The sequence below is a fragment of the Neurospora tetrasperma genome, assembly GCF_000213175.1.
Source record: "Neurospora tetrasperma FGSC 2508 unplaced genomic scaffold NEUTE1scaffold_5, whole genome shotgun sequence".
NCBI classification, from domain to species: domain Eukaryota; kingdom Fungi; phylum Ascomycota; class Sordariomycetes; order Sordariales; family Sordariaceae; genus Neurospora; species Neurospora tetrasperma.
Window position 1 is genome coordinate 2539970 of NW_009799103.1, and position 27588 is coordinate 2567557.

The 27588-nt window shown below is 54.6% G+C and overlaps 7 protein-coding genes across 7 annotated transcripts; 3 read left to right on the forward strand and 4 right to left on the reverse strand.

The window, feature by feature from the left end:
• NEUTE1DRAFT_148085 (uncharacterized protein) lies at positions 1–2178 on the reverse strand (the record flags this gene model as incomplete). The annotated part of the gene is made up of 1 exon (XM_009855114.1): positions 1–2178. The coding sequence occupies one exon, from the start codon at positions 2176–2178 to the stop codon at positions 1–3; it is 2178 nt and encodes a 725-aa protein (XP_009853416.1).
• Positions 2179–4161: 1983 nt separating this feature from the next.
• Positions 4162–10690, reverse strand: NEUTE1DRAFT_131320 (uncharacterized protein; the record flags this gene model as incomplete). The annotated part of the gene is made up of 12 exons (XM_009855115.1): positions 4162–6095; positions 6459–6556; positions 6801–7360; positions 7442–8285; positions 8357–8459; positions 8543–8993; positions 9199–9278; positions 9440–9632; positions 10062–10142; positions 10181–10330; positions 10474–10585; positions 10619–10690. 12 exons carry the CDS (start codon positions 10688–10690, stop codon positions 4412–4414), a joined length of 4428 nt encoding a protein of 1475 aa, XP_009853417.1.
• Positions 10665–12326, forward strand: NEUTE1DRAFT_67407 (uncharacterized protein; the record flags this gene model as incomplete). Its single annotated transcript, XM_009855116.1, has 3 exons — positions 10665–11298; positions 11393–11428; positions 11569–12326. The coding sequence occupies 3 exons, from the start codon at positions 10950–10952 to the stop codon at positions 12132–12134; spliced, it is 951 nt and encodes a 316-aa protein (XP_009853418.1).
• Positions 12327–13142: 816 nt separating this feature from the next.
• NEUTE1DRAFT_148088 (uncharacterized protein) lies at positions 13143–14511 on the forward strand (the record flags this gene model as incomplete). The annotated part of the gene is made up of 1 exon (XM_009855117.1): positions 13143–14511. One exon carries the CDS (start codon positions 13143–13145, stop codon positions 14442–14444), a length of 1302 nt encoding a protein of 433 aa, XP_009853419.1.
• Positions 14512–15039: 528 nt separating this feature from the next.
• Positions 15040–18776, reverse strand: NEUTE1DRAFT_148089 (uncharacterized protein; the record flags this gene model as incomplete). The annotated part of the gene is made up of 4 exons (XM_009855118.1): positions 15040–15442; positions 15514–18088; positions 18311–18448; positions 18694–18776. The coding sequence occupies 4 exons, from the start codon at positions 18774–18776 to the stop codon at positions 15431–15433; spliced, it is 2808 nt and encodes a 935-aa protein (XP_009853420.1).
• Positions 18777–20953: 2177 nt separating this feature from the next.
• Positions 20954–22457, forward strand: NEUTE1DRAFT_86096 (uncharacterized protein; the record flags this gene model as incomplete). Its single annotated transcript, XM_009855119.1, has 2 exons — positions 20954–21794; positions 21938–22457. 2 exons carry the CDS (start codon positions 21207–21209, stop codon positions 22217–22219), a joined length of 870 nt encoding a protein of 289 aa, XP_009853421.1.
• A 72-nt stretch (positions 22458–22529) lies between these two features.
• Positions 22530–27012, reverse strand: NEUTE1DRAFT_67419 (uncharacterized protein; the record flags this gene model as incomplete). The annotated part of the gene is made up of 7 exons (XM_009855120.1): positions 22530–22943; positions 23018–25699; positions 25760–25998; positions 26079–26379; positions 26448–26574; positions 26691–26740; positions 26823–27012. 7 exons carry the CDS (start codon positions 26850–26852, stop codon positions 22701–22703), a joined length of 3672 nt encoding a protein of 1223 aa, XP_009853422.1.
• Between the last annotated feature and the right edge of the window lie 576 nt (positions 27013–27588).

Genomic DNA, 27588 nt, shown 5'->3' on the forward strand with positions numbered 1-27588 from the left:
TTACTGCGACTTTGCCCACAACGACTCAACGGTGAGGTCCAAAAGCTCTTCACAGAAGTCGTCAAGCTCGATGATTCTAAATCGAGAACCCCATCTGGAGGTGAACTCCGGGTCCCGCCAATCTTTCGCAATGTTGTTTTTCCAGCCGTAAAGCTCGATCTTCCAGCCACGAGCTAGTGCCCGCTCGGTGTTCTTCTTGAAACCGTCCGAATACTCGGCGCACGCCGCATCACCTGTAGCGAGAACCATGGTACCGGGATTCGGAACGTCCAGAGCGCTCTGTAGAATCTTCAGGTGGAGTAATTCATCAACGCACTGTTCACTGCGCGTTTCAGGGCCCTCTCCTGAACCTTCAGAGCGGCGACCATACTTCTTAGATTTCTTGCTCAGATCCAGAGAAGACGGCTTCGTAACACGTGAGAGAATGCACATCTCGTATTTGAGCCCCGCGGCTTCCGTCATGTAGTCTGGACGCCTGTAGCTGTGATTACTCACAGAACCTGCAACGACCCTCTTCTCAACCTTTCGGCCACGAGTGAGGATGGTATCAAAGTTCTTGAACGAGAATGGCACCTTAAGCCGCTTCTGTGGCGAAAAGCCACGGCTCTTCTTCATGGTGTCGTAGAAGCCAATGACGATGTTGGACAGATCGACAAAGATATGGACGGTCTTGGATCGGACTGCGTTTGTTCCAGACGCATGTTCCTTTTGGACCTCCTTATCTTTGGCCCTCAGACCCAAGAGCTTGTCGAACAGAAGACGAGCCTTGTCTTCCTTGGTTGTCCAGTAAGCCGGATGAATGTCAACAGTGCCGAGGAGAGGATGTTTCACCTCGTAACAAGTGATGCTACTGTACGGCTGAGACTTGGCCATCTGGCACTGATTCTGTGGGCGTTGAGCTATGGTATCAACCGCTGCCTCAGCTGACCCCTTGGGTTGTCTGATTGCGGTCCTCGGACTATCGGTGCGATTTTCTTCGAGCTTGGCAACGATGGGAGTGGAAAGCGATGCCCATGGGAAGGTGTAGTTGGCCGTCACGTGGCCATTACCGACAGGCCCATAATAGACGTTGTTCGCGTAGATGATTGGATAAGGGTTGGCAAGCTGTGCCGGGTTACCAGGACCAGACAAGTGCTGCGTTCCGCTGAAGGGCCCGTTAAAATTTACGTATGTAAATCCAGCCGTGTTTCCCATGACTGGTAGAGGTGCAGAATTGGGTGTGTTGACCGCAGCCAGCGGGATAGGTGATGCAGTGTTCCCGCCGATATCCATAGCTTTGGTTTCAGATCTCGGCTGTGGTCTCTTCAAGATGGTTATTGCCGGTTTCGGGAGAAGCGTGGGTGAAGGGGTGGAGTGGGAGGATCGCGGGCTCGCCGATAGAAAAGAGCGGGCGGAGCGGGCGGAAGTGTCACTGCCATGTGTAGGGCTCGTCGTAGGAGTGGGAAATCCTTGGTCTTTGACAGTTGCTGTCGCTCGTGGATCGATCTTGAGATCCTTCTTGCGCGACTTCGTGCTCGCAGAAGCGTGGTTGGATTCCTTGATCGCCTGAATCATGGCAGCCTCAATGTCATCGGCACTCATCGGGCATCTCGCAGTTTTCTCAGACTGCTTGGTGGCCTTGGGAGATGGAGCGCTCCCACGCTGATCGGCCCGTTTTTGTTCCCTCCACTTCCGTTTGAGATCATGGCCGACTCTCTCAATGTAATCGTTAGCGGCCTGCTGGGCGTATGCGTCCGCAATCTTGGTGTCGCAACCGGCGCTTGAAGCCTTGTTACGGACAGCCCAGTATCTGCGGGCGGCTTCGGGTTCAGAGTCATCCACAAGCTTGCTCACTTCATTCTGCATGCGTACGAGCTTGGCGTAGTTAGGATGGGACATCATGGCCACTACTTCAGGATCGGCCGTCTTCTGGAAATCGTCCCAGTTGGTAGGCTCCAAAACCGTCGAGTAGGGGATAGCCTCGAGTTTGGCAGTCATGTCGGGCTGCTCGCAGATGCGGAACTCGCACTTTGTCTTGGAGAACAAAGTTTCTTGATCTGCTAGCGAGAGTCGAGCGACGGGAACTGCGTGAGCAGAAATACGCTGAGTATATGATTCTCCCCATTTGCCGATCAGAGAAAGATCGGAGCCGAGCCGTCGGCCCTCAGGCTCGTTGCGGCCAAAGAACGAAGTCGCCATGATTGGCTGAGACCCAGTTTGGCTGATGTGGCGCGGTGAGACGCGAATTATTGTTGAAATGCTGGAAGATATGGTAAGGATAGCCTTTGGTGGACTGACGACGCGAGCACACCCAAAGAGGAAACTGAATGATGAGGTCGAATGGGTAGGGCCAGATGACCCGGCTTCTTGTCGGGGGGGTTATCCGGCGGATCGGTGGACAACTAGACAAATCACGGTGGTCGGTCGGGCTCTGTTCTAAAGCAGAGAAAGGTGATCGAGGGTAGGAGAAGGATGCTGAAGAACAAAAAGCATTGTAAAGGCACCGCCCATGCTATCAGGAAAAGAGAGTGCGTGCGACCTAGGTGTCTACCTAATGAACACCAGCAATGCAGCGCATAAGAAACAAGGAGGAAAGCAGTCGGTAGTGAGGCTGGAAGTCTGTATTTGTATAGTTGTGAGTCCCAGACTTGGATTCCAAAAGAGTCGACGCGCGCGCGACTGGAAAAGGTGAGATGAAGTTGAGAAAGGACGACGACAGGAAGGCGAGAGCAGCTGCAGTGGTGGGTGCGGGCGCAGGCTCGATTGACGGTACGTAATGCAAGATGGGAAAGACACCAGTGAGGCAAGCCGCGGCGTGCGTGGCGTAGCGTGCGTGAGTGAGTGAGTGACAAAAGGACGAATGCTTGCTTGCAGTGCTTGACTTGCTTGCCGAAAGATATCTGAGATTGTGTGAGTTTTCAGTCACCAGAAATTCGATGGGGATTGGGAAGTTCGCTTCAGGAAGACTGACTCGGTTGAAGACTCGTTCTCCAAATATCCCGGGGCGGCAAAGATGGTGCAGTAAGGAGGGGAATGGAAGAGGGGGGGCAAATTATTGGTGGTGACTCTTGAGTTAGGTCCCGTCGGTGATACAGTGGCAGTGAATGAGTGGGTGGACCCCCAACAGCAAGAGGCCCAGCCGGCCGGGGATCGGGCCAGACGGAAGCTGGCTCCGGCACCAGCTGGCAGACGTGTGAGCTCTTGGCCGTTTGCTTCCAAAGCGGACCGTCGAGGTTGATGACGAGAGTGTCTGGCCAACTGATTGGAAGATAGTTCTCTCGATCCATTGCACCCTTTTTCAAGCCCAAGCTCGCTGCAGGCCGCAGAGCCTCAAAAGCCCCTGTAGTGTAGACACTCGCACGTTGACAGGTATATACGCAGTACATCCAAAAGCTGAACATGGTCGGCCTCGGTCCAAGTGTCATGATTCAATTGTTATAATTCCCTGTGAACCCAGATCTGCTTGCCAAGGGAACCTTTGCCCCTCAGAAGAATTCAACTTCATTATGGCCTCCCGCGGAGTCGGCAGAAGGGGTCCATTGCACTATAAATCGCTGTCTAGGCTGTCTCACAAGCTACCCTGTCCCAGGCACACGCAGTACTTACATAGTACAGTACACAGTAAGATCGCCCCAACGATACTGGGCATGACTGGATCAGATCGCTGAGACTGGATACCTACATACGGGGAGTGCTAAGTACACTATACTACCGTAACCGGGCAATCTGTAACTAATCAAGCTGTCAAGGTTTATCTAGGAGGAACCTTTAATGGTCATTCACGACGCTTTTGTTTTGCTGCTTGGATTGATTTATCCTTATCAGCTTGATCAAGGTTCGAAAGGGCCCCGCTGTGTCCTGATTACCTACCTATGCTGCCTTGTTAATCGTTGGGAGACAATGCAGTAACTCGGCAAACATCAACATCCTCATTGACACTGGGGAAAATACCTATGCTTTTTGGTGATACTCCATAGTGAAAAACTTGTTTCAAACAGCCCATCACCCGGCCCAACTTTGCCCCTTTTGAACGAAAACACCGTGTGATGTGTCAACCTTCGGAACTTGAAGATAGAAAGCCGACAAAGATCCATCAGCTAGTTTGGAAATTGGAATTAACGATATACTCCCCAGCATATTCAGCAGCTCTAACCAGGCAACTCCCTCTGCCAAACATCCGAGTTCCGTATATTCTTTTTGATTCCCAACAGAAAACAACATGCAGAACAGTGGCTAAAAATGAAACCATGTGATGGCCAAGATATCCTCTACTGAGTAGTACTGACAGAGGAGACTTCAGGGCTAACCCAAGTAGACGGCGCCGTCCCAACCAAAAACCCATCCATCTTGAACGCTTCCAGTACGGCAAACCTACTCCGTTCCTTTGCTACAAGTGACCTCAACCTCAACTTGGCTTGGGATTCAAAGGTTTCTAAGCCTTCAACCCCGTCGCCTTGACGCTCGTCAAACCCTTTGCATCGGCCAGAAAAGCCTCCTCCAACTGTTTCCTTTCCTCCTCCGTAACCAAGCCCTTCTTGATCTGATCTTCAAGCCACCACCTTAAACTCTTCTTCCTAATCTCCGCCTCCGTTAGCCCCTTGTTCTCCTCCTTACTTTGCCTCATCATCTCTTCCCACTCGTCTCTGCCCCCTAGCAATTCCTCCAAATGCCTCGTCCCCTTCTGCATCTGCTCGCACCACTGCAGGATGCCCTCCTCCAGCAGACTCAGTGCCTTTTTGTGCTCATTCCCCTCGCCATTCGCCTTTGCCTCGGCGGTTTTGGCAGCTTTGCGCTTGTTTGCCTCTTCCTGCAGCGCCTCATCCCGTTCCTTCCTCTTGCGCCTCCGCTCCTCCTTGCGAGCTTTGATGCTCTCCCAGTGAACACTGTGACCCAATCCAGCGTACTGCTCCGCCACGCCACCATTGCGAACAGAAGCTCGGTTAAGGGGCGGCGCGGTGAAAAAGAGGACACGTCCTTGGTCGTCCGTCTGAAATTGCTTCTTCACCTCCTCCGGGATCTCACTGTCGATGTTCTCGGCAAGGGTGTAGACCTCGGGGGCACGCGGCGCGTTGTACGCATTACCAGCGGCCGGACCTGGGGCGAGCTGCTGTGGCATGGTTGGCGGGTGCTGCTGCATGGGAGTTCCCATCGGAGGTGGCTGGTGGTGCCTGTTGGGCGTGGGGAAGTTGGGCGCTATTGGCGACGGCTGCGGATGAGAATGGGAGTGATGCACTGCCGGCAAGCCTATGGGTACACCAGGGTGGTGCGGTGGGCCGACTCCAAAGGGCTGTTGTTGTGGTGGTGGTGGTGGTGGCGGCGGGTGCGCGTGCACCGGCCTGGAATGTGGGTGATGGGGGTCGTACTGGGGCCCGGGAGGCGGCGCCGGAGCGAGCTGGCTTTGTGTGGTCGGGGGGCCGTGGTGAATGTATTGAATTTGCTGGTAGGGCTGGTGAAGTTGTTGTTGTTGAAGATGTTGTTGCTGCTGCTGCTGCGGCGGCGGCGGCGGCGGCTGGTGTGGAGGCTGAGGAATTGGGACGTGTTGTGGCCCGGGACCGTGGTACGGAGGAGGTTGTTGGTGCGAGTAAGAAGGAGGCTGCTGATGTGGGTAATGATGGGGGCTTGGCTGCATCGGGGGCATCCCGGGATGATGGGGCTGCACGTGCATGGGCATGCCGGGCATTGGCTGGTGCTGGTGCTGGGGTCCTAGTGGCTGCTGATGGAGACCCTGATGGGGATGTGGTTGCAGCTGCGGTTGATACTGATGGATCGGCGGCGGCGGGTGCGACTGCGGATGACCGTGAATCTGGACGATGTGAGGAGCGATGCCGTGACCCTGGGGTGGCGGCGGCTGCTGCTGCTGCTGCTGCTGCTGTTGCCGTGGTGCGAAATGCTGCACGTAGTGTTGACCTCCAAACGCGACGTGTCCACCAGGTCCAGGCGCGGGAGCGACAGATGGATGGAATGTTGGTGTTCCTGGAACACCACCAGAGAAGGACTGACGGTGCGATGATCCGGAGCCAGGACCAGGACCAATAGCCAGCGGCACAGGCGCGATAAATATTGGGTGAGCTTCTGGCGGAGGCGACTCCTTGTTCGAAAGATCTGTCGTCAGCTTACTACTTCACACGCCTCTTTTCCAACGCTAGTTTCTTTCTAGTCTGTCCCACACTGAGGTAGAGGAGGAGCAGGGAGGTGTGACAAGCTTTTGTCTAATGCAAAGAAGGTTTGACGGAAGTGCGCAGGGAGACTTGTGTGTGCCGAGAATCGATGGCGCGGCAAGAGGCAATGGGAACGAGAAAAAAAATTGACAAGGATGAGTGAAAGAGAACTGAAAGAGGGCAACCCAGTTCAAGGGATAGTAGAGGAAGTGGCAGGAGGGGAGAAAAGTGAGACTCAAACAATGTTGAAAGAGGGGGGAAAAAAAGAAGAAGAAAAAAAAAAAAAAAAAAAAAAACCTGTACAAGGGAGGAGGCACTGACAGGTTGACTCTGGCACTAGCCTCGGTCTCAAACGGAAACGAAACGAGGGATGACCCGGGCGTGGGAGAGCGGGATAGGTCGAGTCGTGAAGAGTGAGGCTGCGAACGAGGAGTGAAATCAAACACAAAGGACGGGATGACAGAACCAGGAAGAAGCACCGAGGAAAAGGTGAATGGGATGGATGAATGTGGGGTTGGGAAAATTCTCAAAAGCACGCATTGAGAGCCACTTTGTTTGCTCTCCTGCTCCTCTCTGGAGGGAGCAGCTCCTATGGGCCTGGCAACCACCTCGCAACAGAAAATAATTCAGAGAATGACGCTCAAGGAAATCAGCTTCGCTTACATTGGGCTCGCGAGGGCGACGATGGACCGCCCCAATGAGGGGAGGCGCATTCGGGCTCCTCCACGTCGGTTTCGGCAAGTCGTCCGTCTCTTTGGCGTCGGCTTGCAGCAGATGCTTGATGGGACTGGGGATCTTCCTCATGGTGCGCGGCACGGGCCAGAGATCCATCTCATAGTCCTGGTCGCGAACCTCTTCGGGCAGACAGCTGGACCACGTCTTAACCTTGTTGAACTTGCATTTCTCTTCGTTGTACCGTGCCTCGCAGACGTACACCATTTTGTTATATGGCAATCCGCGAGGGCGGCCCTTGGGGTAGCGGGTAATGAACATCACGAAGCATCGGTCCTCAACTTCTTCGATCCGGTGGTCGCGATACTGGCCTGTCTTGACCACCTCGTTCTCGTAAAAGAACTTGTCATAGCGATGGACCGTCTGTTCTGGGCGATAGAACCAGCAGGCATTCACCCACTTCTGGCCAGACTTGTCCGACCACATGCGGTAGATCTGCGCGACTATGGGCTTGGAAAGATCGTTAGGGTTACGGATGTGAACCCAATCACCTATAGTCACAGTCAGTCATCTGAACTCAACATGGTTGGCGTTGGCGCTTTTCCTTGGGGCCCGGATGCATAAACACATACCCACTCGCCACAGCTCGCCTCCGTGCTCAATGCTGTCCAAGGGCAGCTTTCCATCTGCGTCGCGAAAGTCATCGTCGGGCTTGGCCTTTTCCTGCTCCGTGAGGGCGCGTGCCTCTTTTTGTAGTTCAAGCGCATCTTCATACTCTTCACTCCCCTGTTCGTGGAAGAGCTTCGCATTCTCAAACATGAGTTCCAGGTCCTGGAGGACTTGGTCGAGATTTTGGTACTTTTTACGCTTGTGCTTCCTGATGATCATATCCAACGCAATCGGGTTGCGCACGGCGGCGTAGTAGCCCGGGCTTTCTGACTTGTCAGGGAGCCTCTGAAAGTGATTGATGCGCACATGGCCATTTTCGTTTTTGAATTTCCGCAGCCCCTTGAGTAGGGCCTGTATCCTGGCCTCTTGCGGCGTGAGGACCTTGAGGGGTCTCGTGTGCTTCTTTTGGGCCTCATCATCGTCGTCATCTTGTTTCCTTCTTCGAGACCGGCCACCGCGTCTCCGTCCACGCCGGCGCCGCCCATCCGAGTCGACAGCATCCGAGTCATCCGATTCTGATTCCTCCTCCTCCTCTTCCTCCTCTTCCTCATCCTCTTCCTCTTCGGGGGTTGGCGAATCTTCAAACTCGGGTAACGGACCGTAGTCGGGGATCTCGGCGTCTTTTTCGGTAATGTCCCCCTTCTGGACGAGTTCGGCAAGCTTTTCTTTGAAAACCTCGAGCAACCGACCGGCATCGGAGAAGATCGGGGCGGAGGGTCTATTGTATACTTGTGCGTTATGGCATATGCGCGTCACGTCTTGAACGAATTCGTTGAAGCTTGTGTAGCTCTTTTTGCCCAGCTTGCCCTGCAGTATTGCGAAGAAACATGGTCAGCTCTGGCTTCATGAGTGCAGGGCAGCAAAACATGTCAACCTACCCTGATGGTGCTGAAGGCCATGGGGGTCTTGATAACCTCAAAGTAATCGGGAAGACTCCGCTTGTTGACTAACCTCTGGAAGCCAGAGGCAATCTCGTAGTCCCTACAGACAAGATGGTTAGCGTGCCGACAGGTTCGCGAGGCACAGCATGAGTACCTGAGCGCAGGGGGCAGAGGGTGACTGACTCTCCATCCACCTTGACGGTGTACCGACACAGGTACTCGGACGTGTCTCTGATTAGCTGTAAGAGATCCTTGGCAGAATCACTCTCTTCTTCGTCTTCTTCGTCCTGATCGTGGTCCTCGTCCTCGTCGTCTTCTCGGTCATCGGCCATGTCCGCCTCTTGGTCTTTGTCGGTGGGTTTGCGTGGCTCGTCGTCTTTCGCATCGGCATCCTCCATGTCTACATCGTCATCGACGTCGCCCTTGGCCTCGATGGACTCGCGTACCTCGATCGCGTCACGGGCCGGGGCAGCTGCCATAATATTGCTGTTGGTGTTGCTGGACTGTCGTCGCGTGGTTCTGGGGGTGGTTCTGGCGGTTGTCCTGGTCGGGGCAGCAGCTGAAGAAGTGGTGTTCCTCTTGGCGAGGGAGGAGTCGCCTCTGCTGGGGCGCTCGCGCAAAGTGGGCATCGCGGCTACGCAAGCTAGTGTAGGTACGCAAGCTACGGGGATGTGGTAACGGGAGGGCAGATTGTAGTGTAGAGAGCTGGGACGGTAGCGCAAGGGTGGACTCCTAGACTCCTCTCCCCGGTCGGTTTGTCTGTGTTTCTCCAAGGTGTTTCCGCCAGACAAACCAAACACGCAGCGGCAGCAGCAGCAGCAGGTGCCTCTCCCTCACACATCCACAGTTCTCCACGCGCAGTCCAGAACACAGACACAGACACAGGTTCAGACGCCCGCTGCTGGAGCCAAGCCACACCCTATGTCTAAGGTAGCAGTAGTAGTAGAATAAGTAGTTGGTTGGCGTGTTGGCTCTGTTGTTCTTGGTGGGTGTTGATTGGGGTACCGTTGCCGGGGCCGCGAGTCAGTCTGTGTGCGTCGATGGCAGAAAGAGGACGACGATCTCCTAAAAGATGCCCACCAAGGATACCTCGTGTAGAAAGTAGTGTAGTGTAGTGTAGTGATGGCTAGCTCTTCCTGGGGAAACACGCGAAACCAAGACGAGGGTCCAATTGGTGTCGATTGCTGCATTGGCAGTGACTGGTTGGGTCGCTTGTCCGTCGCCTCCAGCACTTCAGTTCCCTTGGGAGTCCACCTTAAGCGCACCTTAACGTCTTAAACGTGCTATTAGACGCGCCAAACCCTCGCTAGTTGCTTAGGCTAGGTAGGTTGACAGTAACGGGTTCAGTTGATCGCCTGCCACGAATGCATGACCCCTGACCATCTGTTACAGTATGTACTTAGCTAAGGTTCCATGCTGTGTGGGTTGGACCGTGCGTGATTGCCGGAAGGGCCGATCCACTGCGGCCCCGAGCCCCGCGACGGGTGAGCCCCGGTGGGCAGAGCAGCTGCTTAGCGCCTTGCTCAACGGGCGGGGCTTAAAGGCCTGGACTGCCTGTTACATTACATTACATGTTGAAGAGACTACCTAGGCCTCTATACGTAGGTAGGTAGAGGTAGGTACACGAGACAGATACATTAGGGCTCCTCTGTCTCTGAGGATGTTACTGTATAAAGGTAGTAACTAGAGGTATACTACGTACGTGTGTTATCCGTTGTACATTCCAGATTGTCTTGACATAACATGGCAGTCCGAAAAAGAGAAACCGGACCGCGTGGTGTTTCTGTTGTGCCATACACTACAGGTCAAAGTGTCACGTACCTCTACGGGCATGGGCGCTAATGATGTCGCCAACCCACAGTGACGTTTCACGCCCCGTTCGTTGTGGGAATCCTCCCCCCGTCAGCTTGAACGGTTCCCGCATTGTACATCTAGGTAACCCCCTTATTGATACACTACTAGTACCGTAAGCTGTAAGAATGACACCTCATCAACAACATCAATCTTGTCACCTGGACTCTATCAAACTAATTGTTGGACGAACCAACCACCTGGGCAGTTTGAGTTTGCAGCTTGCTCTCGTCCCATCTTGGTTGACATCGTGACATACATACTTCGATCTGGCCGCGCTTGTTCCGCTTGTACCTTGACCCCTGGTTTGTCCACCTCCTCCACTTGACTACTAAAAGACCCATAACCTTTCTCTTGGAAAGGTACACCTTGAGTCTTGGGAAACCGTAGTTACAAGGAAGAGCTTACCATCCATCCTAACTTGCGCAGACAGAGCACCACACCGCCGGTACAGCCCTCCTTCCGTTCACTTCGGCGCATAAAGGTACCATATCATTCAAACCAGGACAAGAATCCGTCTGAAGCTCTTATATACCCACCAAATGCACTCTGCACTTGCGTCTCCCTAGTTGGCCAGCTTTGAATATAACTCTCGACTTTCACCCAAACCTAGATAAATCATCCACCATATCATCCAATCTCACGGCGAAGCTCTATCCAGGACATTGACCGTATCACCTATCCTCAAAGTATACTGTTGTCAACACTAGCACACCATCACCAACGCTAAGCGAGACCAATGCCGCAAATTCAGTTACGCCTCAGGACCCCCAGCGGCCAAACCCGCCTCGAAGTCGACGACGAGTCCATCTTGGAAGACCTGGTGGTACAGATAAGGACGGCCACCAAGATCGACAAGTTCTCGTTGAAATATGGCTACCCCCTAAAAGATCTCGATATCAGCGATGAAGCGCAGAAAGTCACCCCGCTCAAGGACCTCAAGCTGCGCGGAGAGACAATTGTCGTGGCTCCTCTGGAAAGCGCTGCTTCATTACCTGCGGCAGAGCCAGAAAAGCCCAAGTTTACACCAAAGGGCATCGAGCCGGACGAGACGTCCATTGAGTGGCCTGAAAGAGGCGGATATCTTGGTGAGCGCTCACTCTACAAGCAAATTTTGGTTACCATATCGTATAACATGCGATGAGTGTATCCTAACTTGGAAACCCGCCCTGCACAACACAGTCCTCCGCGTAATGCCCGATGACAACAGCTGCATGTGTAAGTTTCACCACCCTTCACACCCTTCACACCCATTCATAACCCATCTTACAACCGCCCGCCCGCCCCCTCACGCGCGCACTCACTCATTCACTCACTCACTCGCTCACTCACTTTCTCACCTCTGACAACAATAACAGTCACAGCAGTAGGCGGCGCCCTCTCTATCGCCAACCCGTCCGCCGTCCTCCGTCGCCAAGTATCCGACTACATCCTCTCCCACCCCACCGAGTACACCGCCGCGATCCTTGGCTCCCCGCCTTCGGTCTACGCTTCCCGCATGCTGCAGTCAGACGTCTGGGGCGGCGCCATCGAGTTGTCCATCCTCTCGGACATTTACAACATTGAAATTTCATCTATCGACGTTAAGTCCCTCCGAGTTGACCGGTTCGGCGAGGGCAAGAGCCTGAGAATCCTGATTCTCTACTCGGGCATCCACTATGACCGCATCGCCTTTGCCATGGATCTGAGTTATCCCGTCGAGGTGGACGTGACGAAGTGGAGCACGGAGGACGAGGAGGTGTTGGATAAGGCGAGAAAGTTGGCGGAGCAGCTGCAGCGGATGCATTATTATACGGACACGACGGATTTTGTGATCAAGTGTGAGATGGATGGGTGTGGATGGATTGGACAGGGGACGAAGGATGCGGCGAAGCATGAGAGGGAGACGGGGCATGGGAGGTTTGGGGAGATGGAGATTAAGTGAGGATGAGGGAGGAAGGAAGGAAGGAAGAAAGATAGAAGCGAAAATGGACAAGGGACGGGGCAAGAAAGGTGAAGGGGATGATGGGAGGGGGGGCGATGTGAACAACGCGGGAACTCGCCTGGTTAGGCGGTCGGAAGCCGAATGTTGAGTGTCTCCAAGGGGTTCATATATACAATTACACTTGTACCTGCGTCTCGTACATGATGATTGCCGATTGACATTTTCAATTATTGCATGTATGTTCCTGGTGGTATACATGGTACTCCCCAATCCTCCATCTACGCCGCGCCACGCCATGTCCGTTGGTGCACGTCCTGCCGCCCGGTTCGGATCCCGCACCAACGTCACACAGAGTGGAGACCCGAGAATCCGGGGAAACGGCGGGGGTGCCTACGGTCGGTGTGCGCCGCCGGGGGACCCACTATTCGATGCTACGTACTGTGTCGAATCCTTCCATCTCCGGGCGTGAAAATGGTCACAAAGAAAAAAAAAGAATCTCAGACTCTCATATTTTTTATCTCAAGTCGTGTTCAGTCGGTCCAGCGAAGTTTAATTTGTGGAGACCAGGTCAAAGGAACGCAGCTGTTACATACCTTATCAACCGGACCGGACAGGAGGCCGAGCCCAGAATTCGTCACGGGTACCTCGGCATCTCTCCAGCTATCTCTACACTACTAGGGTAGGACCTGTTTGGCCTAACACCAACGGGAGTGCTTACGGCATTCCATATCACCAACTTTACGCTCAAACATCTGGTTGTTGGATTTGGTTCCTGGTGTTGAAGAATCAATACCTACTCCAGTCCGAGACAGCAGACGTGCTCTGACGAGTGACAACCAATCGGATCACCACCGTCCCAGACAGACAGCCAGAGACCAAAGCCCCGAGCGCGGAACTGAAGCTGAAGCGCTGCAGGCCAGGTGTCCGCGCAGTGAGCCCAGTGTTTCAGGACACACGATTGGCTAAACCTCGGCCCTACGGCGGCAGTGGTATGGTACACAGCGCACCATGTCCGCCGACTTCTGGGCCGGATACGTCTCCGGCGCCATAGGCATCGTCATCGGCAACCCGCTTGACATTCTCAAGGTCCGCCTCCAAGCCGGCGGCTCTTCCTCGTCGTCTTCCTCCTCTTCTTCCCTACCCACCCCAATCCCAAACTCAACCCCGTCACCAGCAGCAGCAGCAGCAGCAGCAGCAGCACCACCCACCTCAGGCACACCAGCAACAACCTCGTGGATCCGGCCCTTCCTCAGGGGCACTGCTGCCCCGGTCCTCGGCTACGGCGCCCTCAACGCGCTCTTATTCGTCTCCTACAACAGAACCGAATCAGCCATCAACCACTTTGTTTTCGGAATCGATCCCTCTCTGCCTTTACAAACGGGGGTCAACCTCTGGAGTACCTGGATCGCGGGCGCCGTAGGCGGGTTGGCTACGTGGGTGGTGAGCACGCCTACCGAGTTGATCAAGTGTCGGGTTCAACTTGCAGAGGAGCAGCAGCAGGGGCAAGGATCGAGGGGGACCCAAGGTAGTAGTAGTAGTAGTAGTAGGGGGGGAATAGGAATAGTAGGAACCGAGAAAGGGTCATCATCATGGCAAGTAACCAAACACGTCCTCCGCACCCAAGGAATCAAAGGCCTTTACTTTGGCGGGGCGGTGACGGCGCTGAGGGATAGTATCGGGTACGGTTTCTATTTTTGGAGTTATGAGTTGACTTCGAGATGGATGGTGGCTGCTGCTGCTGCTGCTTCTTCTTCTTCTTCTTCTTCTTCTTCTTCTTCTTCTTCTTCTTCTTCTTCTTCTTCTTCTTCCTCGGGGGAATCTTCCTCCTCCTCCTCTTTCTCTTCTTCTCAGGCCGGAGGTATCTTGACCTCCGAAGCAGCCCGCGTCCTTCTCTGCGGTGGACTGGCGGGAATCATCACCTGGGCGAGCATTTTCCCCCTGGACGTGATCAAGACACGGGTTCAGACTCAGGGGATCCTTCCACTTCCAGCTTCGGGTTCGGGTGTTATCGAAACCCAAGGGGAGCAAACTGCACTCTTGGACAGGACGGCGAGCCGGCGGAAGCAAAGGCCATTGGGAGCTTGGGAAGTCGCCAAGTTGACCTACAGAGAGGGCGGGGTCAAGCCGTTCTTTAGGGGGTTGGCGGTCTGTAGTGTCAGGGCTTTCATCGTCAATGCTGTGCAGTGGGCAATGTATGAGTGGATCATGACGGAACTTGGGCAGGGCAGGAGGGCGAAGGCATCGGGCACCGGTGGTGTCGAAGCGGGAACTTTGGGAAGCGGCGAGCTTGCTGGGATGGGTGCTGCTTGAGATGCAGTGGACTGCAATCTTTGCTAGCAACGACGTACAATACACGCTGCCTTCATTTAGCTGAGAGAAATCAGTGTTAATGCTGTGTAAAGGCCAACTGGATATTCTTTTTTTTTTTTTTCTTTTCCTTTTTTTTTTTTTTATGAAGATACACCTGAGGGTGACCCGTGATCAGTTGCCTCAACACCACGAGCCATCACATCAACAATGGCCCCATTACCTCTGTTAGTGGCCGCCATGGATCAGATGGAAATGTCGATTTCCCTTCAGCCAGGCAGCCGGAACGTTCCTACCAAGCATGTACAGTCAAACAGTAGGCAAAATATCTGAAGGGGATCAAAGATTGTAACGAAAAGAACTCGATTTTACAGGATGATAGATTGATTTAAACCGTTTGCTTGGGGGGCGGCTGCGTTATATTCACCTCTCCGTACCAGCCCGGCACACAATCAACCATTGTTGAGCCTGGAAATGACTTCCTCAGTAGTCCTGAACTCCCTGTGCGTCAGCCATCGTCGTGATCGCTTCCTTCGACTGCACATAGCGTGCATTCGACTATATAGACCAGTGCCTTCTCCTATGTAGGCCGTGCAAGCAAGCATGATGCAGACCTTCAGCAATCAGTCCCGACAGTAGAGCGCCCACACGTCGTTACCATCTTGCACAGGTCGTGTTACTTAATTGTACTTGTTTTTCCTCATTGCAAGTTGCTATCGTATCTCTCCCACTGTGCCCGGAATGAAGAGGACTACAACTCATTTCTGGGAGTTCACGCGAACATAGTTGCGGCAGCTCCTACCCCCCATCTAACAGTCTCGCCGAGCTGACCAAAGTAAACCAGCAAACAGGTCACCTATTTAAACATACACGCACAACTCCGCCAACTCCCTGCAAACTCAAAGCAATGACCCTGGAGCTACAGGCTGGGTATCAGATCCTACCAGCATTATCGACGCGAAGGTAGGAGAAGCGCGCACACCGCGACCTTACATCACAACCTATTTGTAACCCTTATTAGAATCCGTCCAAAAGGAAAGAGGAAAGCAAAAGCCAGGAGAAGTGCACTTACGCAGTCGCTGTCGTTTTTCCCCTGCGGGATGCCCATCTCCTCAAAAGTAGCCGGTCCATTTCCGACAGTCTTGCCATCGGGATGCTCAATGTTGGATTTCCCACCAGCGCCCCCGTGCCCCGGCAGCCTTGTCGTACTGGCTGCACTCGGCGTCGGACTCGCGGAAGGCCCAGGGCTATGGGTAGGTTTACTATGTGGGTGAGGCGGTTGGTGTTGCTGTACTGGCGGTGCGCTTGCTATCCTTCCGATTCCAGCTCCAGATGGACCTTGGCCTCCATTCGAACCCGGTCTGCCTCCCGTAGCTAGACTGTCCAATCTATCTGGCCTTGGCATGGGACCACCGTTCCCGGGAGTCGGAGTGCCGGTCGGGAACCGCCCAGGCATAGGAGGAGCACCCTGCCCATGACCGTAAACATCGCTGTTTGGTCTGCTGCTGTTTGTCCTAGAGCCATAGCCTGGTTGCGCGCCACCACTCATCACGGGCGGAAGGCCTGGACTCTGTTGAGGACTATGCATGGCACCTCCAACCTGCTGAGCCGGAGGATAATTGCCAGCATTCGGATTGGGCTTCTGTAGTCTTTGTCTCATGGGATCGCCAATGGGTGCAGCGGAGGGCGGAATGCCGGGACCAGCACCTCCACTCATCCGCTGTGGCGAGGGTCCGGGACCGACATCATGTGGAGGGCGATAGCTGTTTTGTCTGTAATCAGGTCGAGGGCCGGAGCCAGGGCCGGGGCCAGGTCCGGGACTGGGTTGTCTATACCCAGGTGAGACCTGTGGTTCCCAAGCACCAACTGCCCCGGGAGGAACTCGGCCTCGAGGCCCGGGGCCTTGTGGTGCAGAAGGACCGTTGGCTGAGTTAGGCCGGATCCCGAAAGCGCTCATTGGCCGGTCGGCATGTGGACCACCCGAGCTTGATGACGGGCGGATTCCCGGGTTGAAATGAGGTGCTAGGGGTTTCGCAGACAGATAGTTCTGCTGCATGTGTGGTGGAGGAGACGGGTGACGCATATCGTCTTCCGGATACGGTGCGGTGTTAGTACGCGCTCTGAGCGGCGGAGGCCTAGTGTCCTCGGGATACGGTGCCGTGGACTTGGACCGCAAGGTCAGGTTCAGGTTCAGGTTCGGGTTCGAATCGAAATTGACCGTAAAGGCAGGCGGTCTATTCGCGTTTCGTGCAGGATCCGGAAAGTCAATCTGATCATGGCCGATTGCCGATCCCTGAGACGCTTTGACAGGAACCGGAGGCACGTTGTCGCCGGGATCACCCTCACTCAGGGTAGGCAACACTTCCGGGGCTCTTGAGAACCGCTCAGGGCGCTTGCCGCGCTGCGAGCCGTGCTGAGACTTGATACGCGTAAGTGTGGTTGTTTCGTGGTCCTGCTTCGTCAGCGTCTTGGACTGGCTCAGTGAATCCAATCTGGTCATGGCATCCTTGTTTCCATGCTCCGCCGCCTTTTCGTACCACTTTCGTGCCTCGATGACATTCTTTTGTACATGAATACCTATTTCATGATAGTATCCCATGGCAAACTCGCCTGTCGCTAAGCCGGCGTTGGCTGCATCCAGAGCGTACTTATACGCGAGTGCCTCATTTTTGGAAAAGGCACCCTCGAAGCCGAACAAAAACCACCTGCTAACACCCAACGCAGCTTCGCTTTGTCCCTGGCGTGCAGCAAGGCCGTAGTAGTGAAGGGAGTAGGTTGGATTGAAGTCGCACCCGAGCTGACTGAGTTCATACGCCTGACCCATCTTTAGCTGTGCCTTGGGGAAGCCGAGGTATGCCGCCTTCTCGATATACTGGCGAGCGACGACCAAATCAAACGGGAGAATGTCTTCGGGAATGGTAATGTCGGGAAGCTCTCGGGAAAGAAGCAAGCCGTACACATAAGCGCCCTGCGGAGAGTCCTCATCGGCCGTGTCGGCTGCAAGCTGGATCATGTCGAGGCCCTGCAGAATATCCTTGTGGAAGCCGTGCTGGCCCATGAGGTGTATCATGCCTAATCGGTAGTTGGAGGCGGTATCCTTCATCCTCACGCCGGCCTCGTAGTGCTTGATGGCGTTGGGGATGTCGTTGGAGTTTTCGTAGAGCATGCCCATGCGGTATTCGGCCCTACCGTATCCGTTCTCTGCCGCCCTCTTGTAGTGGGCGTAGGCTTCCCGCTTGTTCTCGCGATATCCAAACTTGCCGAACTCCAGCCATTTTCCCTTCATAAAGTTCGCCTCGGGATGATCTTGGCTTGCCAGGTACTCGATGATGTTGAGAGCGTCGACGCGCAATTCGTGCTCTGTCGTAGGCGTCGATGGCCGTTCCCTTCCCTTCCCGTCACGCTTCCAGTCTCTGGCGGCGGCCTCCTGGGCTATGTCGACCCAAATCAACGAGTCGCGCGCCCATGTCACCTGCATCGAGACATTGTTGGAGTGAAGGACCAGGGTGCGGGCCTGGTAGAGGATCTCTTCCTTCTCCTCGTCGCTCGGAGGGATGTTCTCGCCCTTGACCTTGGGGAAAGGGGAGAACGAGGGAGCGTCCATGGCTGATGACCGGGCGCCGGAGCGTTGTTGGAAAGGCTTGAACCTGTTTGTTGCCCACCAAGGTTGGGCAAGCCGTCAGCAGCAGGTCACCTTGCATTTATAGATTGCGGTATACAGCGCATCGACATGTGCCATACGCGCATAAACGCCCCACCCGAACGGAGGGATCCTGGAACTCCCCCTCTGCTGGAAGCCAGCGTACCGGTATGGATCCCCTCCCCTGGGCAGGTTGGTCGGTGGGATTCAGGGTCGGGTGTAGACTTACGTCTTTTCGTCTTGTCGTTGGTCCCTGTTCTTCGCACTACCGATGGTGCCGTTGTTGTTTTGAGGATCGACTTCACGAGCTTCGAGTTCCATGCGTTGGATGTCCTTTTGCATGTTCTGAGGCACCTCTGGCATTACCCTGTAGAAACATATCGCAACATGTCCGTTAGCCTCTCAGCGCTCGCCGTTCAGCGGCTCAGCCCTCCACTCAGCCCTTTTCCACCTGCTGGCGGAGCCTTGTAGCAGATTCGTCATTTCGCAAGCCATGCAACTCCGGTCCAATATTACTATGTAGATCGGACCCGACGGCGCAAAATGTATGTAGTTGATAATTTGCGGTCAAATTGATGAGGCACTTGTAGGGCGGGCAAGAAAGTGGCTTACCGTTGCGGGGCTGGTGCGACAACTTCGGGCATGAAATAGTCATCATAGCCTCCAGGGACAAACGTTGCGCCGAAGGTAGGCATTTCGGGGGAGTCTTTTTCTGTAAATAGGGCCAGGGGCAACAGTGGTGACAATGGCTCCAATGGCTTGGCCGCGACTGTATAAGTTCCCGAAAACGTAGGTATTCGTCAGCACATCCGCCCACTATGTCCAGAATGTCCGGTCTGACAACTTTAACAGTAAATCCCGTCCAAAAGCATACAGTAGTAGTAGTAGTAGTAGTAGTGTGAGCAGCGGCTCCCCCACTTCCGGTGTCGTGGTAGAAATGTAAGGTATGTAGAGGTATGTAGCCTAGTGGGTTCAAGCTTTGTCGTTCTGACGGCCGCAAAGAGAGAAAGGGAGAGAGAGGGGTTGCGGGGACGTTTGCAGGGGAACTTTAGCAAGTCAGGAGGGGCGCCAAGTTGAAGCTTCGGTGTACTATAGTCTTCCACTACTTGCACAGGTAGACGTGGGATGCTGCGATTGTATTGGTGTCGTCCGGTGTCTTTGATGATGTCGATGGTTGCGATGACTGAAAAAGTTAAAGAAAAGAGAAGCTTGGTATGTCGAGAACGGAGGAGAATGCTTCCTATACGAAAGCAAGCAAGTCTCAAGAAAAAAGGTCTCTTGTCTCGAAGGGAGCGCCCGTGATCTCTCGACAGCTCGGCACAGCCAGGCAGGGCGACCCGCATAATAAAATGGAATAGCACGGAGCAAGGTAAGGTAGGGTACCCATAACTTCAACAAAGCAAGGGTGAAGGTCTCGAAGAGCTTGCTTGGCTTACGCCCCTGGGGACAGGCAATATGCAGTTCCAGAGTGCTCTATGGGTGATGGTGTGTGTAGCGAGTGTATGTTGCGGATGCCAAATCCGGGTCTCGCACGGGATGCGACCAACGTCCAATTTCATGGCCCAGCGGACCAGCCCGAATCCAGCGGCAACAGTGTGGCTTGGTGCCTGACTCTATTTTTGAATCGCCTCCTAGAGTGTATCGAGAGTGAAGATGGTAGTGATGGTTGCAGATTTTGAACACCTTCATATCTCCCACTGCCTCGCCTGGTTTGCTCGCAACTGGAGAAGAGCCTCAACTCAACTCTGGAGCGAGGTGTATAAGCAGTGTACTGTGCGATGTACATGCGGCGATAGAGTGACTCTGCCCTGCTGTGCCTCTGTCGATGGCAACTTGGCGGCCGCTGGGAGTTTGTGTTTGACGCTCTCGGCCCCTGACTGGTCAAGTGCGTCGAATATTCGGTGCATGTGAGACCTCCACATTCCCATAGTTACAAGTAGTTGGGTGGTACCCAGTGCCAGTCCGAACACCCACGCTTGTTGTCCGCCCTCATAGACATGACGGATGCAAACACTATAAGAATAGCGCTTCAAGGCGAGTGTCTACATACCTTTTGAGCGCGAGGCTTTGACATTAGCCTCCTGGAGGGTTAAAGTCTGTTTTGTCCGGGACGTCATGGTGATCGTGGACCTCTGCGTTCGAAGCGCCACTGTCGACGGTAGGTAGTTCTGACAGAAAGCAAGATCTAGGTTGTAGTAGAATGGAAGCAACAAAGAAGAAAAGACCTGTAAGGAGGAGCGAGTAAAGATATCGAGGTTGTGGATCTAGGTCTCGAAGTAGGAGGTCGTGTCCAGGGATGACATTCTGGAACATCACTAGTCGAGGGGAGTTCACCATGTTTTAGATCGTGCAAGTTGAACAAACCGGAAGAAATTTCCAGCTCTCCAGTCTTCACCTATGCCGGGCAAGTGCGCATCTCGTCAACCGCATCAGTCAGGTGAACCCATTCCCTTGGACTCATTACATGCCACAAGCCCTGTGAGCGGAACTGAAGGCGTAACACGACCCCGTTGAGTGAGACTCGTTCGTGCCTTCAGCGCAAAAGAGTGTACACTACTATAGTGTAGTGTAAAATGGCCATCAAGGTACAGGAACTAGGTAGAAAGCCGCTATCACAACACGCTATCGATAAGCTATTCCACCGAGCAGGAACAAACCCGTGCACGAGCCAGCTGCTCCAATCGCCTGCAGCTGGCGGGGTCGTGGAGCTCGACCCAGCACTCAGCGGGCGCATGCCAAGCAAGCTGGCATCAGCTCCCACTTACCAAAACGTCACCCCGTCAGCCTGCCGCCGTGACGCCCCCAAGACAGCAAGCATCCAACCATCAGCCTCGACACCAAACTACGTACCTACATCCATCGCCTCGTTTCCCATGACAAGCCAAAACTATCAACAAAATCCCGACGACAAGCCATAAACCATCGCCGGTCTATCTAGTACCACAACAATATCCACTCCGAGTTAGAGTACACATACGCGACGCATCTACCCAACCGTCATTTCGATTTGCCGCCCGCGATAGCTTCAAAAACCACCTCGAAGCTAGAACATCAAACGAACCTCGACTTGCCGCACCCTCAGATCACCACCACAACACCACAACCAGACACCACAACCGCCCAGCATGGCAGAACGACAACTCACCCAAATCCTCACCCAACTCCAGACCTCCGCCTCCTCCCTCTCCTACACCGACTCCTCCGCCCTCCTCTCCAAAGCCAAGCTCTTGCTTCTCCAACTCAACGCGCTGACCCCGACCGCGCCCGGCTCCGCCTCCAACCCCTCCCTCTTCTCTCTCGCCCGCCAAGTCTACGAGCAAGGCGCCCTGGCCTCGATTCGCGCCAAGAACCCCGACGCCTTTTTGCGCTACGTCAGCCAGCTCCAAGGGTTCTACGAGCTCGAGAGTACTGTCGGTACCGGTGCTGCTGGTGGCAGGATCGCCGGTGCGGACGCAAACAGGGAGGAGAAGAACAAGGTCACGGGCTTGTATTTGCTGCTGCTGTTGACGCAGGGACAGTATGCCGAGTTCCATAGCGAGCTGGAGGCGCTGAGCACGAGGCTGGGTGGCGCGACGCGCGAGCTGGAGGCGGATAGATATCTCGGGTATCCCATCAAGCTGGAGAGGTGGCTGATGGAGGGGAGCTATGATCGTGTGTGGAAGGCAATGAAGAAGGGGGAGGTTCCTTGTGAGGAGTATGGAGTTTTTTCCGAGGTTCGTGGGTTTTCTTTTCTTGCGTCTTGCTTTCTTTACCTTTCCCTGCCCCCAATCCTCTCTCGCTCCATCCCCAGCAACGATATCATGATTAACTATCTGTACCACATTAATCACTAACCACCACACCCTACTGTCAACAGATCCTCACTTTCCAAATCCGCTCCGAAATCGCCTCCTCCTCCGAGCGCGCCTACCCCTCGCTTCCCATCTCCTCCACCAAGTCACTCCTCTTCCTCGAGTCCGAGGGCGAAGTGGTCGAGTTCGCCCGCTCCCGCGGCTGGCTACTCAAGGACGGCCACATCTACTTCCCGTCTGCTGAGCCGACGACGGAGCAGGCCGGTGCCGAGCAGGAGAAGCCCTTCAGCCGGTTGATCATTGAGAATACGCTGGGCTATGCTAGGGAGTTGGAGACGATCGTCTAAGCAGTAGAAAAACAACAAAGTGGCTGGCCGGTGTGGCATGGGTTGGGTTGGGTTGGTTTACGCAAGCGTTTTTAAACGATGGTCCTTAGAGGTTTAGCTACATAGGCAGAACAGAGGCCACGTACAGATACACTATTTACCGTTGTGTTCCGTGTGTCGCCTATATGTATACACAAACGTGATGAACAATATCACGGCTTGCGTCTGGCATAGTATTATCTAATCGACAGTTCAGGTGACAACGACTTTTATGCTCGGGTTATAGCACACGAACTTACTTGGTGGCAGGCAGTAATTGTTATGCAACAGGCGCGTCCAAAACAGTTTTGTCTTTCCTTTTCTCTTCTCCCCTGTTCTTCCTGCAGAAGAAAGCAAGAAACGCGATCATTATACCTACTTTAACTGTACTTTAACTACTTCTTTACTTGTCATCAAAACCCCCATCATCGTGTAGCACCCACCGCATACACACCCACCCCTTTCAAGCAAACAGCTTCAGGCCACTGCCGTGCTTTCCGACCTCGCAAACCTCGCAGACTGTGCACACCGTGCCCTTGTACTTGGTGTGGTACTTGGCTCCGTCAAATGCGCACTCCTCGTAAGGGGTACCGCTGTAGATGGGCGTGAAGCTGGCAGCGCAGATCTCAAACTCGGCAAATTGATCGAACTCGATCTCCACGGCGTCGTGAGGGTTGCGCTCGCATTGCGCCTTGGTTCTCTTGGCCTGTTATTTTCAAACATGTCAGTGTCTCTACCCGAAAAAAATAAAAGGGTAAGGTTATATAGGTGATCACATACGCTCTCAGTGATCTTGGTGGCTCCTCCATTGGCCAATATCCTGTTGGCAAAGCTAAGGGCAGAGCTGTAGTTCTTGCTCCGCACAGCCAGGTTCATTGCGTTAAGCAAGGCAAGCTGGCGATGGGGAACCTCGATCTTGGGAATGGTGAAGTAGGCCGACAGTTCCAAGCTCCGCTTCTGGAGCGAGGGATCGCTGTTGACTTGGTCCGGAGAACCAAGTTGCCTGCGAGCCAGCTCGATGGACATGGCAACCGAGTACTCGCAAGCAGAAGCGATGAGCTTCTTGGCCTCAGCCACCTCCCCATCACTGCCTACAGCGTTCACAAGGACGGAGTGCAGAATGCCCTTGAAGATCTTGACACCATCCTCGAGCTTGTTCGCCCTCATCGCGTCATAACCGCGCTGCAGGTCATTAGAAGCAAGGTACTCGAGGTCCCTGGGGATGATAGGGAGAACCTTCCTGAGATCCGTCTCCTCGGGATTCCTGCGGACGTAGTTGACGAGGGGGTCCAGGCTAGCCGCGGCAGGGAGGTAAGTCTTGGATGCCTGGTAAACCTCCAAGAAGCGAGGCTTCAGCGGAGCGAAGTTGACAGCGCCAACCTGGCGGTTGAGCAGCTGCATTGCCGACTCAAAAGAACCACCCGCGACGTGATCAACTGCAAGCGGTGAGTTCCGGGACCACAGATCCGCTTCACTGCTTGTAGCACCACCGGCATCCGCGCTTTCCACGTTGACGAAGCCCTCCTCGACTTCTGGAACAATGTCATCGCCCATGTCCCAGCCCGCAGCATCTTCGTCCTCATCGCCTTCGGCAAGAGCACCGGCCGTCTTGGTCGCAGGCTCATCAGCACCACCCTCTTCAAGACCTAAACCGTTGGGAGCGGCAGAGGGCTGGTCTTCCAGAGACAAGCCCTCAACCTCGCCAAGCAGGGCCTTTTCGAAGAAGGACTGCGAGGCCGCCTTTGTTGGCCAGTTAGCCTTGTATGTGGGAACCACGGGCTTGGGCGGTGTAAGGGGTTCACCCAGGGTGGGCATCGAGAGCTGGTCTTCTGTGAGACCAGTAGCCTCGAGGATTTCCTGGCACTCGTCTTCAAGCCCGTGAGACTTGGCAGTCATGTAGGCCAGGGGGTACAAATCGATTTCCTTGAACATCTGGATTCGGTCCTGGACCTCTCCCAGATAAAGGGCGTTCTGGAATCTCGAAGTGAAGTCACCACGGTGCTCAGCAATCTTGGCCATCCTCGAGAGCTTGTCATGATCGCCGGTGGTGAGGTAGAGGAACGAAAGCTTGTCAAAGTGTTTGAGCTTCTGGTAGCACATCTCCACGATCTGGTGGTTACCATGGGCGAGGGCCTCCTGGCTAAGTCTCGTCCAGAGCTTGGGCTTGTCCAGTTGCTTGGCCATCTCAACGGCGACCTCGAGATTACCGCACTCAATGGCAAGCTCGAACCTGGTAGTGGGATCCTGGACGAACTGGAGCGCAATCTCAGGATAGCCCTTCTTCTGAAGGTAGGCAATGATTGACTGGCCAACCAAGCTCGAGTTCTGGATAATGTGTAGCATTTCCTCGTAGTTACGCTTGACAAGCGCAAGCTTGAAGCGATACTCGGTGGGGTCAATCTGCAAAATCTTGGGCTTCGCAGCACGATCAAGGCAGTACACGTTTCTACCCTTGACACGGGTGAGGTAAACAGTCTGGTCGAGGGTGCAAACGATGCCGTTATCCCCATTAAGAAGCGTGTACTTGACGTGGTTGAGAGTCGAGTAGAGCAGGACACCAGCGTCATCCCACGCAGCACTCTTGAGACGGATAGTCTCATGCAAAGTGCTAACCTGCTCCAGGGTCTTGGTCACAATTGTCACATTGTGCTTGCTGAGCAGAGCGGCGTAAAGACCATCGTTAGACCAGACAACGTATTTGACGCCAGTTACAGCCAGCTCGGCAGTGCTCTTTCTCTGCTGGATATCGTAGAGGTGAACAGCGGTCGGAGTAATGATGAGGAGGTTACCGGTGCCGCCAAAGTAGATGTCGGTAGTGCCAACAGGGGGCTTGAACGATCGCGTGGTGTTGTTGGTCAAGTCCTTGATATCGACGGTCTGGGTGGCAGTGTTGAGAACAGCGAAACGGTTGCGAGCCACAAACACAGCGGAGTTGCCCTGGCCCCGCTTGGATTCTGTGGGTTCGATAGCTCCAGAACCATCGCGAGGAAGGGTGATGAGCTCGTACGACCCACCATCCGCCGGGGAAGTGACCAAGATTGACCTCTCCGCGGGGTTGTAGGAGAGCGTTCTTGGGGGCACCCAAGGGCTTCCGAGCTTCTTGAGCGACAAAAGCGTGGGCGATTCGACATTCTTCTGGAAGTCGTACATCTTGACGTGCTTCTCCTTGGTAATGTAAAAGATGTTGTTCTGATAAACGGCAGAAGCGGGCCTCTCGCGCTCGAGCTTGAACACCATAACACCATTGTCGTGACCAGCAGCGAACAAGTTGATTTCCGGATGAGCAGCGATGACCCAGATCCTATCGTTCTCCCGCTTAAAGGTGTTGACTACGGTACGCTTGTTAAGATCCCATACGCGAATCGTCTTGTCCTCGCCGGCCGAAAGGATGAGGTCCTGGTGGGGGTGGAAAAGACAGCCGCTGGCGTTCTGGAAATGGCCGCGGCAGGTATCGACTTCCCACTATGGATATGGTTCAGTCAGCAAGTTGTCATCAGATGCACAAATCCTCACAACACGTACAGCCTTGGTCTCGCTCATGCGCCACAGCTTGATAAGGCGGTCGTCACCGGCGGACACGATCAAGGGCATAGTGGGGTGGAAGGCAACCCAGTTCACACCGCGGTCGTGGCCCTCGAGAACGAACTTGACAACGGCGTCGGTATTGCCGAACATGTCGGTCTGGTTGGCATTGGCGCGAGCAACTTGGTCCTCGAAGGACATGGACGTGGGCGCGGAGTGCTTCTTGCGGAGGCCCGAGACTGTGACAAGACAAAATGGTCAGCCATCGATGTATTCCGCAAATATCCATGCCATCTTTCCCGGCCAAGGCACCACGTACTATCCCAAACGCGAACAGTCTGGTCGAGGGAGGCGGAAACGATGAGGTCCTCCTTGGGATGGAACTGGGCGCACATGACGTAGTGGTTGTGGCCCGTCATGGTGCAAAGCAGGGAGCGGTTCTGCCAGTTCCATATCCGAATCGTCTGGTCGTCACTAGCACTGACAATCCAAGGAAGCTCGTGGTGGAAGAAGACGGTGCGGATGTAGTCCAAGTGGCCGTTGAGTGTAAAGAGGCAGCGCCGAGTCTGGAGAGACCAGACCTTGATTTTGTAGTCGTCACCGCCAGATACGAAGAGGGGCTGTAACGGATGTGTAAGCTAGTTGTCGATATCCCGGGTTCGGCGCATCGAGGGAACAGGGAGCTCACCTGTGTCTTGTGGAAATCAACGCCGCGGACGGGGCCATCGTGCTCTTCGAATCGGTCAATCAGGGTACCCATGCGGTAGTCCCATAGCTGAATGGTGGAGGAGTGGAGGGAGACGAGAATCCATGGTCTGGAGGCAAGGCCATGTTAGTTTCGCGTTTGGTTTTCTTGACAAGCGTAGACATCAAGACCCAAGGGTCAAGTGACGGGGGAGCTTCTGCTCTTTCGGGGGACGGAGAGGCTGACCGTTTAGGGTGGAAGGCAATGCCCTTTGCTCGCGACGACTTGGACTCGAACTGCGCACAGGGGTAAGGTAAGATGTTAGACACGCTCGAGCTGGGGAGAAGGCGCATGGAGAGTGGACGACAAACAACGTACTTTGGTGAGCATTCCCGAGGAGGCCTGCATCTTGCCAGTGGCTTTAAGGGGAGCACAGCCTAAGCTCCCGGCATCAACGTGGGAAAGGTGGATTAAGTATTTAAGTGGGAGACGGGGGGAATTAGGACGCGATCAGCCGAGACGCCGTGGAGTCGCAAAATACTATGGTAGATGGGAAATGCCGTTCGGGGGGTGGGAGGAGGAGGAGGGGTGGCGGCGGCGGCGTGGTGGTGGTTTGGGGAATGAACGGAGCCAAGTGGAAAGTGTCGAGGTACAACGAAGTGAGTGCTCAGCGTAGGTCGTTCGAAAGGTCCGCGATGGATGCCACTCACAATCAGGAACGGAGCTGAGGTGCTGGAGTGGACGGTCTCGGGCGGTGGCTTCAATTCCACTTGTTAGGATACTACCGTACCGGGCTGTGTGGTAGGGAAGCGTGGCATCTCCATCGCACCTCACCTCCCGGGCCATTCAGTGCGGGCGGGCGCTGCAGCTGCCACTCGCACAGCACCTGTCCACTGCAGTTGGGGCCTTGCAGACACGACTGGCGTGGCCTCAGCGGCACTCACCTCATCGATTCGTGCACCGCCACGCCATAAACACACAGAGGATCCGCAATTCAGGGGCTACGGCATGCGTAAGCCTCATTTAAGGGGCCGCAAGTCGAGGGTCGCACCAGCCACAACCTCCCATGTGAGACGGATCATGATGAACCCTGGCGGCCACCTGTACACAGCTTCCCTCAGTCAGACGCTAGACCGAACTGGGC